Source organism: Petromyzon marinus (genome assembly GCF_048934315.1).
Source record: "Petromyzon marinus isolate PM22_M1 ecotype Great Lakes invasive population chromosome 68 unlocalized genomic scaffold, UKy_Petmar_22M1.pri1.0 chr68_unloc.1, whole genome shotgun sequence".
NCBI lineage: Eukaryota > Metazoa > Chordata > Hyperoartia > Petromyzontiformes > Petromyzontidae > Petromyzon > Petromyzon marinus.
The window spans coordinates 6,979,090-6,993,655 of NW_027422597.1; the positions used below are offsets into that span (position 1 = coordinate 6,979,090).

Below are 14,566 nucleotides of genomic sequence, written 5' to 3' on the forward strand. Positions count from 1 at the left end.
CTTGAAATATGTGTCTATGTGGTGTTTGAACATCTTAACACCTCCTGTATGATTGCTGGCAAAGGGAAAGCCTATTCTTTTTCAACATATCATGACGTGTCCATCCTCACTCCACACTACATGGCCATGGCATCACAGTCTCGCTTTCCCCACATTATGGATACTAGTTGGTACCTCCTGCTGTTTTCTAATGCCCTCACTTCTCTTCCGATCATTTGTATGTTTACTGCCTTATCTAAAATGTGTATCTTACAAATTTGTATTTTCCTTGAAGGAGCAATATACAGCAGGCAGACTGCAGGGATCAATGAGAGTATCATGGGCGATGGATCAAAAAATTCATGACAAATTTGAAGTTGTCTGAAATAATCAGACTGTATCAAGCAACCCTAAGATGCTTTGGAGAGGAGGTGGTCAGGTGTCTCAGAGGTTTGAGCTGGCACTGCTAAGGTCCTGGATTCGAAATCAGGTCAGCACTCTGACCTCTGAGCAACGTGGCCATCTCTCTCTGTCGAGAATCGAGATTCCAGGTTGATCACGTGCGATTGAAATGCTAATTAAAAAACAAGTTCTCACTTCTGCTACGAGTTATCCGCACACCTACAAGCTTACGTTTTTTAAACTGTGACAGAAGGGTTTGTCTTCATGCAGTGATTCGTAACCGGATTAAGACCACCAACTCACCACACTTGAGTGTGCAGTTTAATCACAGGCGACTGCCTGGATTTGAACTGAGGTTTTCAGTAATGCTGGCTCAAACGGTTGTGGATGTGATAATGGTGATACTGAATACAAACATAATCCAATGTTTTTTTGAAGATATTTTATTTTGCATATCCATCCCAAAGCATTGCATAACATGCAAATGACTATTTGCATGCAATTTACTATGATTAAAAGAGCATGCAATTGTAATCAAAATACAAAAATCCAGATGGTGGTGGTGATGATACTGAATTTGTGGATGTCAACTTTGGAGAAACTGTTGCTAATTCGAGGCCAGTTGTCATAATTTGTATTGTACATGCAGTGCGAAATGGAAAATAAATATATGAGCGTTTCTGAAAATAGCTGTCCCAACGCAAATGATGATTGGTTGATTGTATGGGGCATCTTTATCTTTCTGTCACTGTTTAGTTTGGTATCATTCAAACGTGGATGTCGTCTCTCTACAATTTTGGAAGACATATTGGTTAAGTTAATCGATTTTTCTGTACGTGCCAGCATGCAGAATCTGTAATGTCAAGATATATTTGTATTGTTTTGCCGTGAATAATTTGCTCTGTGTAGGTTTTTACTCTCCACCTTCTCATTTCTGCTGCCAATAAAGCTTCCACCTTTTTTCCTCCTTCCAGTTCTTTATATCGTTCATCCAGCCTCTTTGGTTTTTTCGGTCACGAGAGCTTCAAATCAAGATTGGTCATCCAGCTTGTACTTTGATGCCTCAAACCCCTCCAGATTTGTACTCTGCCGATCAGCATTGCCTATGCCAGTTTGTGTTGTCTTGTTACATTGCCCAGACTACTGCTGGAAGGTTACGTTCATTTGCTCCTGCTAGTTGGAGGTCATTTTCACCTAAGCAAATGGCAAATGTGATTTTTAGCTTTGAATCGATAGATTGTAATATCCAATATTATGAAGATACGCTCTGCAGTGTTGGTTTGATCTGGAACTGTTTGTGTAGTCGTTTTGTTGCCTTGCCCAAGTTTGCATTTAGTGTTGAAAAATCGTCAGGAATTTACTTATGCTATTTGTACGTATATACTTTTTATTGTTATTTACTTATTTACGTTTTAGCTACTTGCTTACCATTGTTCTACTTTGTACTCCTATCGTGTTTTGTATTGTTTGTTGTTGTAACTTGCTGATTCGCCCCTACTGGACATCTGTAAAAAAGCGATTCAGAGATCATCGGATTCCTCCAGGATAAATAAACATTATGATTATGATAATTTCATTGTGATTTCTGAGCGAACAGACTCGCTTATGTATGGAATGTGCGAGAAGAAGTCGTTGAAATAATTGCATCTTTGTGTTAATTATTTTGCACCGATTCAAAGGTTCTTTAATCGCAAGAACTGTACTCTCTGAAATGGCGTATGTATTGCATCATATTTTATACCGCAGGTTTCAATAAATATTTTTTTTAAGACAGGCAGCGTTGCATGCAGCATGCAGCTGGTAAAGCGCAGCACGTGCGTGCTTTTGCAATGCCGCGTCACTTTTCCTTTGTTTCTGCAGTCGCTTTGGTGTAGGCGAGGCCCTTGTAGACACCCTCCATTGGGATGTCGAAGGTGGCACCGTTCAATAAGGACATGCGCACCGTTCCCTTGTACGGGAGATCGATATCTGCACGACCGATGGTTATGTCGATCACCGTGGTTTTGCCTGGAGGAACCGTGACGTCGAATGAGAGGAGCTCGGTTTTCGATTCTGAATTCTCCACACCGCGCGTACTCTCGGTGCCAACGGTGAAACTAAAGCCACTTTCAACCTCTACGACATCTGGAATGCCAGCTTTGACGCTGATGCTCACGGTTGCCTCCAGCTTGTTTGAGATCGACCAGGAGGAGGTTTTGGTCAAGGTCTTAGAGGATTCAATTTTATAGGTTTGGGGGACAGAACCCTTATTCTTGTAACTGATTGATTTGATCTCTTCCATCTGGACTTTTGGAAGCTCCTTGTGCAGTGTAGGGTATGTCACGTTGATCAATTCTGAACGTTTCACCGAATTGATGAACACGAAGCCCATGCAGTCGATGTCTGAACTGGCTTTGCCCTGAATTCCAAGGCAGATCCCAGAGCCGATGTCGACTGGATACTCGGTCTTTAGACCCCAGTCTGTCATCTTCACGAAGAAATCCCTGCCTTTGGTTGTCCTGAACTTGAAGGCGCCCATGCGTGTGCCAGCCCCATTCCCCCATAGCGAGAGGGACGAAAAGAGCTCCCCAGGCTGGAACACAAACTCTTTCTGAGATCCTGATGGATTGCCGTACTGTGCAGACCTTCCATCCGTCAGCCAGGCCTTCACGCACTTGATCTGCCACCCACCAACCCACACCCACATTTTTTCCAGCGTTGCTCCATTGTTCCTCCCATCAAAGTTGAAGTCTGTTCCTCCTTGTCCTCCACATGTGTGTATGGCCAATGGATAAGGCATTTTCTCCTTTCTTCCTGCACATTACAAGATACAGATTTGGTTAAATTATGAAAGGAATTTCAAACATTGTGATAGTTACAGTTTTGACTTTCAATACCACATTTTATTGACACATTTGTAATAGTTATGCACTCAAAAATTTGCATGTCGACTCAGAAGTTATCGACAATTCAATAACAACTTCACTATTGCGAACAAACCGTGAAAAAGCAGTATAACCTCATCATATTGGCAATTGTAAAAAAAAAAACACTTATTGTATCAGATTATTAACTAGCAATAACTAAATTATAGATAAAGACAAAGAAAGAACAGCAGACAATGACAAGGTTTGATACTTGACAGGTATGACTGAGGTTAAGAGAGCCTTGTCTGCAAAAGAAACACAGCTCCTCTGAAATAAATTTTGATACAACACAGTGCAACAAACGCTTTCCTCGCGGTTTTGCTGTTTTGGGTCAATTTTATTCATCGAATGTGCCCCTGTGGCTCGACCATTCGCAGGCCACGTGGTGTTCCCAGCCTCCAGTGGGGAGGCAGTGAGGTTCAGCCGCTCATGATTTTTTTTTCCTGCGGTGTACAGTACTGTCCACGGATACGTATACAGTATTGTACACTACATATTGTTTTCATTCTATTGACTTTAACAAGTAGGCTGTCAGGACCAATATCATTCTTAATACCGGTTTTTTGAGTTAGATCGCGTAAATATATAAATGCGTCGTCAAACCCGCCACCACCCGACACAGCCAATTAGTAAGGTTTGTCACATAAACAAACATGCTATTGGTTACTTAGTTACTAGTACAGCACACCGGTGTGTTAGAGAGCAAGGCCAACACACCGTGTGCTGTACTAGTAGCGAAGTGGCATGCTCTGTTTACGTCAAACACCTTACTAATTGGCCCTGTCGGGTGGTGGCGGGTTTAAGACAATTTTTTATATTTACGCAATCTAACCACAAAAAAAACCTGTATTATGAATATATATACTCTATGAGTTATATTTCAAACTAGGACATATTAATCCTATGTTACATTCAAAATATTTCACGTTTAATGTTTAGGTTGATGTAGGGTGTACATGAAACATAATGAGGGAGAGTTGTATTACAAACCGTGAACTAATCCCTAGTTTTCCTATTTGGCTTTGAGTTTGTGAATCGCGGTTTTACCCATTCCGGCTCTTTTAGATGACGTGATCTCGTCACTGAACCTATCACTCCAACTAAAACAGGTTCCTTCATTGCTTGAGGGAAGCTCACTTCAAATTAAAACCTAAAAAATGCTTCCAACAGAACAAGTGCAGTACAGCACGCATCAGTACAATACCGCAAACCCTGTCTATCCGTGAGTGTTAGAATCTTGATAACGTTCACGAATGCAGAAACCTTCCTTGTAAAAAGGGGTTATGTTCCTGGTATTAGTGAACATAGGTGGAAGATGGTAAATGTTTGATAACAATGACTGCAAATATTCTCCATATATATAAAAGGCAGAGTTGTGAATATGTGTGTCTGTTAAAAATGTTTAACGTACTTCCCGACATGCAACAAACTGGAAATTTGCCATGTGGGTACTTTACAGACTGTACATCATGCAAAAATTATAAAAATACACTTTTTTGGGGGGGGGGGAGCTCAATAATGCATGTACGTTTTTGCACGGCAAGTGTGCTGTGATGTCAAATCTGTCACGTGACCCGCGCATGTGGAAGCGTTACGCATTGTAGTGTCGTGGTTAGCGCGCTGCGCTAAGAACCCGGCTACCCGAGTTCGATTCCCGCTCACGGCCACCACCGGTGACGATTATTTCAACCGCTTCTGGGCCTCCGGTAGGTTAACTCAGCCTCAAACGAGCAACTGCTGTGGTGTGTGAACATTTCCACTGGGGAGACAAAGGCGGCCGGGCGTGCTCCTGTCACCCACCCCCTCGTGTGCCGTGCCCGCCTTCATAGGTGCTCGCTAACAGCACTTGCCCCCGAAAGGCTATATGGGGGATTTTGTCTTTATCCTGTGTGTGGGAGGGGATTTCGTAGCGATTCGCGCACTGCGCTACGAACCCGGCGACCCGAGTTTGATTCCCGCTCACGGTCACCACCGGTGACGATTATTTAACCGGTCCTGGGTCTCCCCTAGGTCGACTGAGCCTCAAACGACTAACTGCTGTGGTATGTGCACATCGCCACTGGGGAGACAAAGGCGGCCGGGCGTGGTGGATCCAAGTCCCGGGCGAAGCCGGGTAGTACAGCTAGTCTCCATATATATAAACACACAAGCACATATATCCATCTTCTTTGGTTCTTTCGGTAAAGTCACGTAGAATGAGAATAAAATAATACATTGATAAAATAAAATAACACAATAATATTCTCACGACGTTTCGGCCACAACACAAGCGGCCTTCATCAGGTGAAGGGGGCGAGACTGTCTGGTAGGACAGCGCTGGAGTGAGAGAGCCACGTTCAGATCACGGCTTTTAAGCTGTGTGAGAGGAACAAAGAGCCTTGACAAAGGGATTAGCATAAAATTTAGCATTGAAATGGCTGAATGATTAGCTTGTGACTGGTCACAGAAATAGCTATGTTAAAAGTTAAAGCACACATCCGCAGAGGCACCCATTGTTAAAAGGAATTAGCATAGAATTTAGCATTGAAATAGCTAAGTTAAGGCATACATATCCGCAGAGGCACCCCTTGACAATGGGATTAGCATAGAATTTAGCATTGAAATGGCTGAGTGACTCGCTTGTAACTGCTACAGAAATAGTTACGTTGAAGTCAGAGCATACACATTCACCGAGGCACTTAGTACAAATCAAACAGGAGAATTTAGCATTGAAATAACTAGGCGAATTTAGCATTGAAATAACTGGGTGATTTGCTAGTGACTGGTCACAGAAATGACTACACATCTGAGCTATTCACAGTACTATATAGTGAACCAATAAAAACTAAAATATAAATTACCTTCATGTTATCAATAAACTCTATATTCTCCAATCAGCTAAGCTACCAACCATAAGTCGTTATATATCACAATGCTATATGGCGAAAAAATGGGTGGATTCTTACCCTCAAATTTCCGTACCACGGATAGCTATGGGCCCCGTTCAGACGGACGAGTTCGTCCATGGTCGGAACAGAGGAGGGGGAGAGAGACAGCTGCGAAGCCCTAGTATACTCCATGATAATTTAGGTAATGCGTCTTTAGGGCAAGATACTAGTTTTTGAATTTTGTGTACTGTACCAAATCTTACTGTAAAAAAAAATCAGAACATCTTTGGAATGTGATTAAATATATTAAACTTACTCCTGATGATATTCTGGTAAGTTTTGATGTCATTTCTCTATTCACTAAGGTTCCAGTGGACGAATCGCTTAAATTACTTGATACACTAGTAAAGAATACCGGTTTACCAAAAAATATTCCGAAACTTGCTGGCCATTGTTTAAATAACACTTACTTCTCATGGAGAGGGGATTTCTTTAAACAAAAGGAAGGAGCAGCAATGGGTTCTCCTTTATCCCCTGCTATAGCAAATTTGTACATGGAAAACTTTGAAATAAGAGCACTTGCGTCGAGCACATTGAAACCATCCTTTTGGTTTAGATATGTGGATGACACTTTGGTTGTCTGGCCACATGGTAAAGATACACTTAATGATTTTCTAAATCATCTCAGTGCACAAAACCCGGCCATCCAGTTTACCATGGAAATGGAGGTGAATAACACACTCCCATTCCTAGATATTTTGCTTGGACATGGCCTAAACGGTAAAATAACACACAGCGTTTACAGAAAGCAAACGCACACTGATGCCTATCTGAATGCAGAATCACATTATCATCCAGCTTAGAAATCCTCTCTTATCAAGACGCTCATACATCGGGCTAAAACAGTGTCAGATGGTGAGAGTCTAGTGAGAGAGATTAAACACGTTAAAGACGCACTACGACAGAATGGCTACAATAATGCTCAAATTAACAGAGCACTGAATGCCAAATCACGATCGCAAAGCAATACTGCTGAAAGCAACCATATTGTTAAAACAATAAAAATTCCATATATCTCAGGAGTAACTGACAAATTAGCCCGTGTTTGGCAAAAGCAAAACATTACAGTAAGATTTGGTACAGTACACAAAATTCAAAAACTAGTATCTTGCACTAAAGACGCATTACCTAAATTATCAACAGAAGGTGTATATCGGATTAATTGTTTATGTGGCAGCTGCTACATTGGACAGACGGGACGTAACATCAGCGTAAGACTAAAAGAACATCAGAGAAATATTAAATTATCTCAAACACAACTGTCGGCAGTGGCAGAACATGCTTGTCAACAAGGACACTCAATTGATTTTGACAATGTTGCAGTGGTGTGTAAAACTAATTATTACTGGCAAAAACTAATTAGAGAATCCATTGAAATTGAGAGGAACAAGAATAACTTTAATCGCTCTGACAGCTACAGGCTTAGTGCGGCCTGGAAGCGTATTATTAAATAATACACATTACATTTTGATTTAAAGAATTACTAATCTACAACTCATTACTAATCACAACCAATGACTGATTACTAATCGATTATATAATTACAATACCCCCCCTCTCCGCCTCTAATCACTGCACCTGATATGAGTTAAGTGATGACGTCACCCTGCTGCTCTATATAAAACCGGGAGCAAGCGAGGGCTTTACCATTCTGGCGAATTGCCCGATGATGTTGGATGCATTTACCAGCGAAACGTCGTACTCAAACTGTAAATGTGGATTCACTCTTCAACACACCGGTGGGCTAAAGTAGTGAATTATTTGTCTTTTTGTCAACGTGACACTTTTTTATTGCTGATTGGCCGTGTCGGGTGGTGGAGGGTTACGACACATTTATAAATAAACGCGATCTAACCCAAAAACCTTTATTATGAATAATATTGGTCGCGAAAGCCTACATGTTAAACTTATTTATTTATCATTGTCCCTTATCCCTCCCGGTTTGCTCAGTCATTCGGTAGCATCGGTGATGTGCACGGTTATAAAATAATTCCTGGTGCCCGTGATTGGTGTTTGGCACGTAGCTTCTGGTTGCTGGAAAACCAGGTCCTGGATCATAAGTTGATTAAAGAGGAAGTCGGAAAGAAGGTCAGGGAATTAATGTCGATCAATTCAAATATCAGAAACAAGCAACGTGTGCTGCATCAAGACTACAAAACCATGCAATCACAAGGTACCATGAAAGAGATCAACATAACTAAACTGGAACGAGAGAAAGTTTAAATGACCAAGACATCCTCCTATATACGAAAGCCAGGATCCCCTTCCATGATCCTTCTTCCTCTACAAAGAACATCCTGGCGAGTCTGGTTCAATCTCGGGGGAACCGGACACAAATCGCCTCTATACGGCTTAACTTTCGATGTTTTTACATTGGGTAGGGGCACCAGCCAAGGCTATCCCCTCTTGCTGCTAATATTCAAAGGGCTATTGAACCCTCTACTGAGAGCATTCTGAAACACCAACAGGTGGTAGGGTGAGAAAATGGAAAGAGGAAAATAAAATCAATCTATACACGGATGACGTCGTCATCACACTAACAGAACCAGCGTATAAAATAAACGTAACTTAATCAGAGTTGGTGCCCTTATCCCCTGCTACCCCGAAGCCAACTGAAGGGTTTTCACCCTCTCACCCTTCAGGTGGTGCCCAGTGCCAATTAAGTATCTTTAGATAATGGTCCCTTCCTGTCTCGCATCTCTCTTCAGAACCCCCCCCCCCCCCCATGGTCCAGGAAATCACTACCTCACTGGAGACATGGACGGATATTCACCTTTCGCTTTCCAACAGGGCACACCTACTCAAGATGATGGCATTGCAGATGCTCCTTGACGGGAGGAGGCTAATCGTAGATGGTATTCTGAAATCTTTTTTTAAAACGCTTCATTCACACATACCCTCATTCATATGGAATCACAAAATAGAGCAAATGGACTATCATTCCATTATGTTATTGAGGAGAGAAGGGGGCCTGGCTCTTTCAGATTTCCGAAAATAAGACAAATGAATCGCTTTCAGAACGTTAGACACTGCATCAACTCGAAAAACAAAGGGACATGGAAAAAGTGTGAAGAAGGCTCGGTGAGCCCCTGGTCATTTGCTGTAGTTACCTATGCCCATATAAAAGATAGATGCCGTGTCCTAAACCATTATGGATGGTTTCTTACACCTTTGGTGAGATGTAACAACAGGCGAATCTCATTCCCCTCCATACGTAGACAATTGCCTTTGTTGGGCAAGCAATCACTAACAATAGAATGCACAAGGGCTAACTGGCCTGTCTGGAGAGCGACAGGACTGGAAAGGGTAGGGACCTTCTGAAAAACGATACCTAAATGAGGGATAACATCTCCAAAGCTACAAACACAAACTTTGACCACAGCACTCACCCCATCTTAGATGGTCTGGTGGACAAAAATGAAAGTAAAAGTTTCCGCATGTATACCACCTTACTGTTGGAGATAGAGACCAGGTTAGAGCCAAAACTAGAAAGTTGAGAGGGAAAGGCTGCTGGGAAAGGACATCCCTCACCAGGTAAGGACTCAAATATAGTTGGGGCAGGACAACAGGCCCCAGGCCCCTTCCGCTAACAATAATTTAGTTCAAAGTCAGGCATGGGTCCTACCTGACCAATGACAGGAGAGCCACATTAATCAATTCCTCTTTTAATTGCCCTAGATGCCCGCAAGGCATGGTACAGATGTAACAAAATGCCTTCTGGACATGCCCAGATATTGTAGAATTCTTCGAGGATATAAAGGATTATTTTAATTGGATTTGGGGCACAGAGCCGAGCTTCTTAGTGGACTCAACTCTGCGGGGCTTGAAACCAAGAGGGCTATCGGGATACCAACATGCCTTCCTCCAAACCTTCTATAATGTAGAAAGAAAGACCATATGGGTGAATTGGAAAATCATGAACCCCCTCTTGGGGTCTGTGGTACAGCATTCCCCTTGCTTTGGCGGGAATGGAACACCTTAGCCAGGAGATGAAAGGAAATAATTGGTATATGAGGCTATGTGGTCCCCATTTTTACTGAACCCTTCGTGAATAACCAGAACAATAGTGGATGGGGCGCGGGGAAGAACTCTTGACGCTTAAACTTTGTAGTAGGCACCGTTGCTCCTGGGGGAAAACAAGGATAACCCCAGACATTGCGCTTATGTTACTTTGTTTCCTGTCTAGTTTGGTTAAATTATTCTCCTTCCTCCCCCTCTTCCTTATTCTTCCCTTCCCAGTTAATATGCTGCTCCCGATCGTTGCCTCTACTTGTGGTAGAGCAGCGAGCCCAAGGGCCTTCAGACGGGCCCCCATTTGAAGGTTTATTGTACCGGGTTCGACACACGTTCGTAATTTGTATCTCCCTCTGTGATGTCTGTGTTCTGGGCTCTTTATCACAAAAATAAATCATGTATTGGATAAATAAATTGTGGACGATTGACCAAAGACATCAAGAGTCGTATTTTTCTTCTTCATGTGATGCAGTGTGGATAGCAAAGAGAGAGAGACAGAAATTATTGTGCAATCCAAAGGTTGAACACGAAATTTAACACTCTTCTGAAATTCGTGATCCGCCAGGAAGTGTCTGTGTTGTTGGCCTGACTGGATGTGCTTCACATGTTTTTTCAGGTTTGTTGAATTCTCGTCTCTCATCTTTTTGTTGTATTTACCTCCGTGATTTGTTCTTGACACCTGAGGAAGATCGCTTGCGTTGTGGTCGAAACGTCGTGATTGTTTTTGTTTCAATATAATTTTATTGGATTTCCACATACGTGACGTTACCGAAAAAAACAATGAGTTGAGACAGAGAGAGACAGGAAGAGAGCAAAAAGAGGGAGGAAGCACGAGATTTGTGCAATCGACGTCACGTTTAGACAAACGCGATTAGTGGATTTGTCAGTATAGTTTTATTGAACATTCAAACCAACGTTGTATAATTGTAACTTAAATTCACATCTTTATATTCAGGCGTTGCTTTCTGCTGATGCCCGTTGTTTTTTGTATTGATTTTGAGGCAGTGCTTTACAGACCGGATTTGTAATGAAAAGAAAACAAACATCCGAAATCAGCATCTTGTTTGCCAACATCACACCAGGCAGGCACGGTCTCAAGGGGTGCCAGCTCAGAGGCACTTACCTGCGAGTCACCTGTCCACCACACACACCACACAACCTGAATTGTTAATAACGAGACCGGTCAGGAGTAACCCACACACTCACCTTAAGGTTCTCTTCCCAGAGCATGATCTTCTATCCCCAGAACACTGTCATTTATACTACTGTTGCATGGGCCACGTGACCCAGCCAGAAATTATAGATCGCTTCGCGTCACTCACGTCAGATTAGTTTATGTAAATATATTTAAGCATATTACTCATACATTATTAATATTGAATCTATCATACATATACATTTTTCAAACGTGAACCTCTCTTTTTTATGATGCCGAGGTGTAGTGAATCAGTGAGTGCTGTATTATGTATCAAACAAGGTGCTTCCAACGTTATGGAACAACTTGTTTCCTCGCCAAACATCGTAAACCTTCCCTTAAAAATATTCTGAAGCAGAAGGTTAGTAGTGCCAGATACATCAGCCACATTTGGAAATGTGTTTTGTAACATTGATCCTTACTCACCGTGTAGCATTATTTTAATGTCAAACTAAAATGTAATTGAGGTCCGTTATTATCTTGGTGTGGTCTGGAACTGTTGTTGTACATATCCGGTAATGGTCTGGGACTGTTATTGTTGTTGTCTTGGTGTGGGATTGTTGGTGTTGTCTTGGAGTGGTTTGGGACTGTTGTTCTCTTGTTTGGGACTGTTGTTATTCTTGTCATGGTGTAGTCCGGGACTCTTGCTGTTGTTGTTTCGCCCCAGGCTTGCATTTGGTGTAAAATAAATTGGCAGGAATGTATGTTCTTGCGCAATTTGTACATCTATACAGGCGTATCTCACTTAATGAGCATTCTATCTCTGATAATTCGCAATAACGAGCGATTTTAATCGAGATTAATTTATTCCAACACGAGCAACACTCTCACTGAAATACTTTTAGTTGCAAAGATGATAATCTTAAGCAGCGCTGAACAATGTTTAGCCGAAACATAACCCTCGTGTTCCTCAAAAGAGAGCTCATTATATAACGCATGTTGGGCTGAAAAACGAGTTCTATAAATCCTCGTTGGGAAGGATTTCCTATATTTGTATTCCCTTGGTGTACCCAGAATATCCATACTGACTCTCAAAATACATTTTCAAAAGGGCCTCTCTAAGTTTCACAGTAGGGAGCAATGTAGCTGCTCTGTGTGATCCCATTTGAGTAATTTGCAGATACTTTTTCAACATTTGAATGTTCGGCCAAACCAGTAACATTAAAAAAAAGAATTGGGAAAGAAGAAAAGCGGAGAACTCACAGGGAACCCATCCAACAGCGGAGGGGAACACAGTCAGAAACCGAACACAGAACGACTCAGCTGTGAGGCACAGTGGTAACACCTAATGCCTCACAGCTGAGTCGTTATGTGTTCAGTCGTAACACTTGTGCCACCCCGCCTGTCTAATTGAATACACGAATTGAATCGAATTGGGAAGAAAAAAAGCCCCCGTGCAATGAATTGGAATTATGACTAAAGTTTACCATCAGAATGCCTAAGTATTATGTAGTACATTTAGTAAAACATATAACCCATGACTGGTTAATTACATTAATCTGCTATACCAGTCGTTCCCAACCAGTGTGTTTGATGTGAACACCTCCCAGCCCTATCACCTGTCCCCATTCCATGACCAACACATAATCTTCTGCGAATCATCCCTAACTTTACTTTACAATTCCTGTTCGTACCCCTTCTGGAGATGGTACACCAGACAGCCACTAACAGAAGATTAATACAGTAATTTCTCCGAACGTTTAGGCTCCCCTGTTCCAGAGGGTCAGTCCACTTTATACCCAATAACTCGTTTGGTTGGATCGCTAGTTTCTACTTCTAAAAAAACGTTAAAATAAACAGACCATAAAATCGAGACGTGACAAATAAAAAAGTAAAATTGTGTATCAAGCCATATGACAGTACAAATAAGGAAAATATGCACGTGTAAGATACACGATATATAAAATTAGTTAATGCAAATGAGACAAACAGCAGAGACAGAACATACGAGTCAGGGCATTTTAGATGAGTTATTACGAATTGGATATTAGATGGGCAAAGGGAATAGGTTGGACATGTTAAACAGTAACAATTGACAGCGAATTAAAAAAAAGAATAATCATGAGCATCCCCACGCTGAGAAACCTGCAAAGAAAGCAATCTTGCGAGCAAGCTTTTACGAGTCGCAAAAACATGTTGTGTTAAGCAGACGTGTTGCGTAAGAAGTACCGATATAGTTGTCTCTTCTCTTCCATCAGCTGTCAACAGGTGGTTGACGACGAGGCTGAATGAAACAGTTCCTTGATTTTCGGTCACTGGACACGACATTCGCTATGCCGTGAGGTATGGTGAATTGAATATTGACTTGGCAACATTGATCTGTAATATTTAACGAATAAATTATAAGTAAATAACCTTTGATTTAAAGCTTTCGTGACTGCAGTAATTCATATTCTTAGCTCTTTCGGTAAAGTCACGTTGAAGGGAAACAATAAAATAATAAAATATATATAAAACAATAAAAATTATCACGACGTTTCGACCATAACACAAACGGTCGTCATCAGGTGTGTCGGTTTGCATTTATTTATTTTAAAACGGTGAATCTATTTATTTATTTATTTGAAAAACGTCAGCGCCACGCGCAGCGATTTGGCAGTTTATTTAGAAGGACTGGTCCATCTATGTTCTGAAAAGAGGAGGGGGGGGAAAACAAAAATAAATGTATGCTGTCTGAAAGCCACTGTAAGCGTGACCAATCAATTAAGACCTGAAATGGTTAATAAAATCTTTCCAATGATTGCTAAGCCAGAATCCATCTTCTCGGTTGAAATTGTCTCTGTGCTTTTATATGTGGATAGCCTAATGACGAATCTCTCATGGTAGCCAGATGGCTTACAAAGAACCTCTGTCTTGGAAAAGTCAATGTCATGTGAGCCTACTGAATTATAACAATGATCTACCATGGCCGAGGTGTTGGTCCTACCGTGTTTAAGGTCTGCTTTGTGTTCACGAATGCGGTCCGAGACATGGCGTTTGGTTTCTCCAATGTAACTACTACCACAGAGGCAACTTAGTTTGTAGACACCAGGGTACTGTATGTCCGGAATCACATCTTTTACAGACGGAACCAGATCACGGATTTTATGTAATGTGTTGAAACGGACCTGGATCTTGTGTTTATTCAAGATTTTGGAGATCTT

The 14,566-nt window shown here is 41.6% G+C and overlaps 1 protein-coding gene across 2 annotated transcripts in view; it reads right to left on the reverse strand.

The window, feature by feature from the left end:
* Positions 1-806: 806 nt before the first annotated feature.
* The window catches only part of LOC116958002 (aerolysin-like protein), a 56,473-nt gene continuing 42,713 nt past the window's right edge, over positions 807-14,566 (reverse strand). Inside the window, exons 1-2 of one of the 2 annotated variants that reach the window (XM_032980467.2) lie at positions 11,435-11,466; positions 807-3,174 (exon numbers count right to left, since the gene is read on the reverse strand). In XM_032980467.2, the coding sequence (XP_032836358.1) occupies positions 2,219-3,160 (942 nt within the window). In that variant the 5' untranslated portion in view covers positions 3,161-3,174; positions 11,435-11,466 and the 3' untranslated portion in view covers positions 807-2,218. Of the gene's footprint in view, positions 3,175-11,434; positions 11,467-14,566 lie in introns of those variants that run through there. The other variant, XM_076058202.1, reaches the window with a different exon arrangement.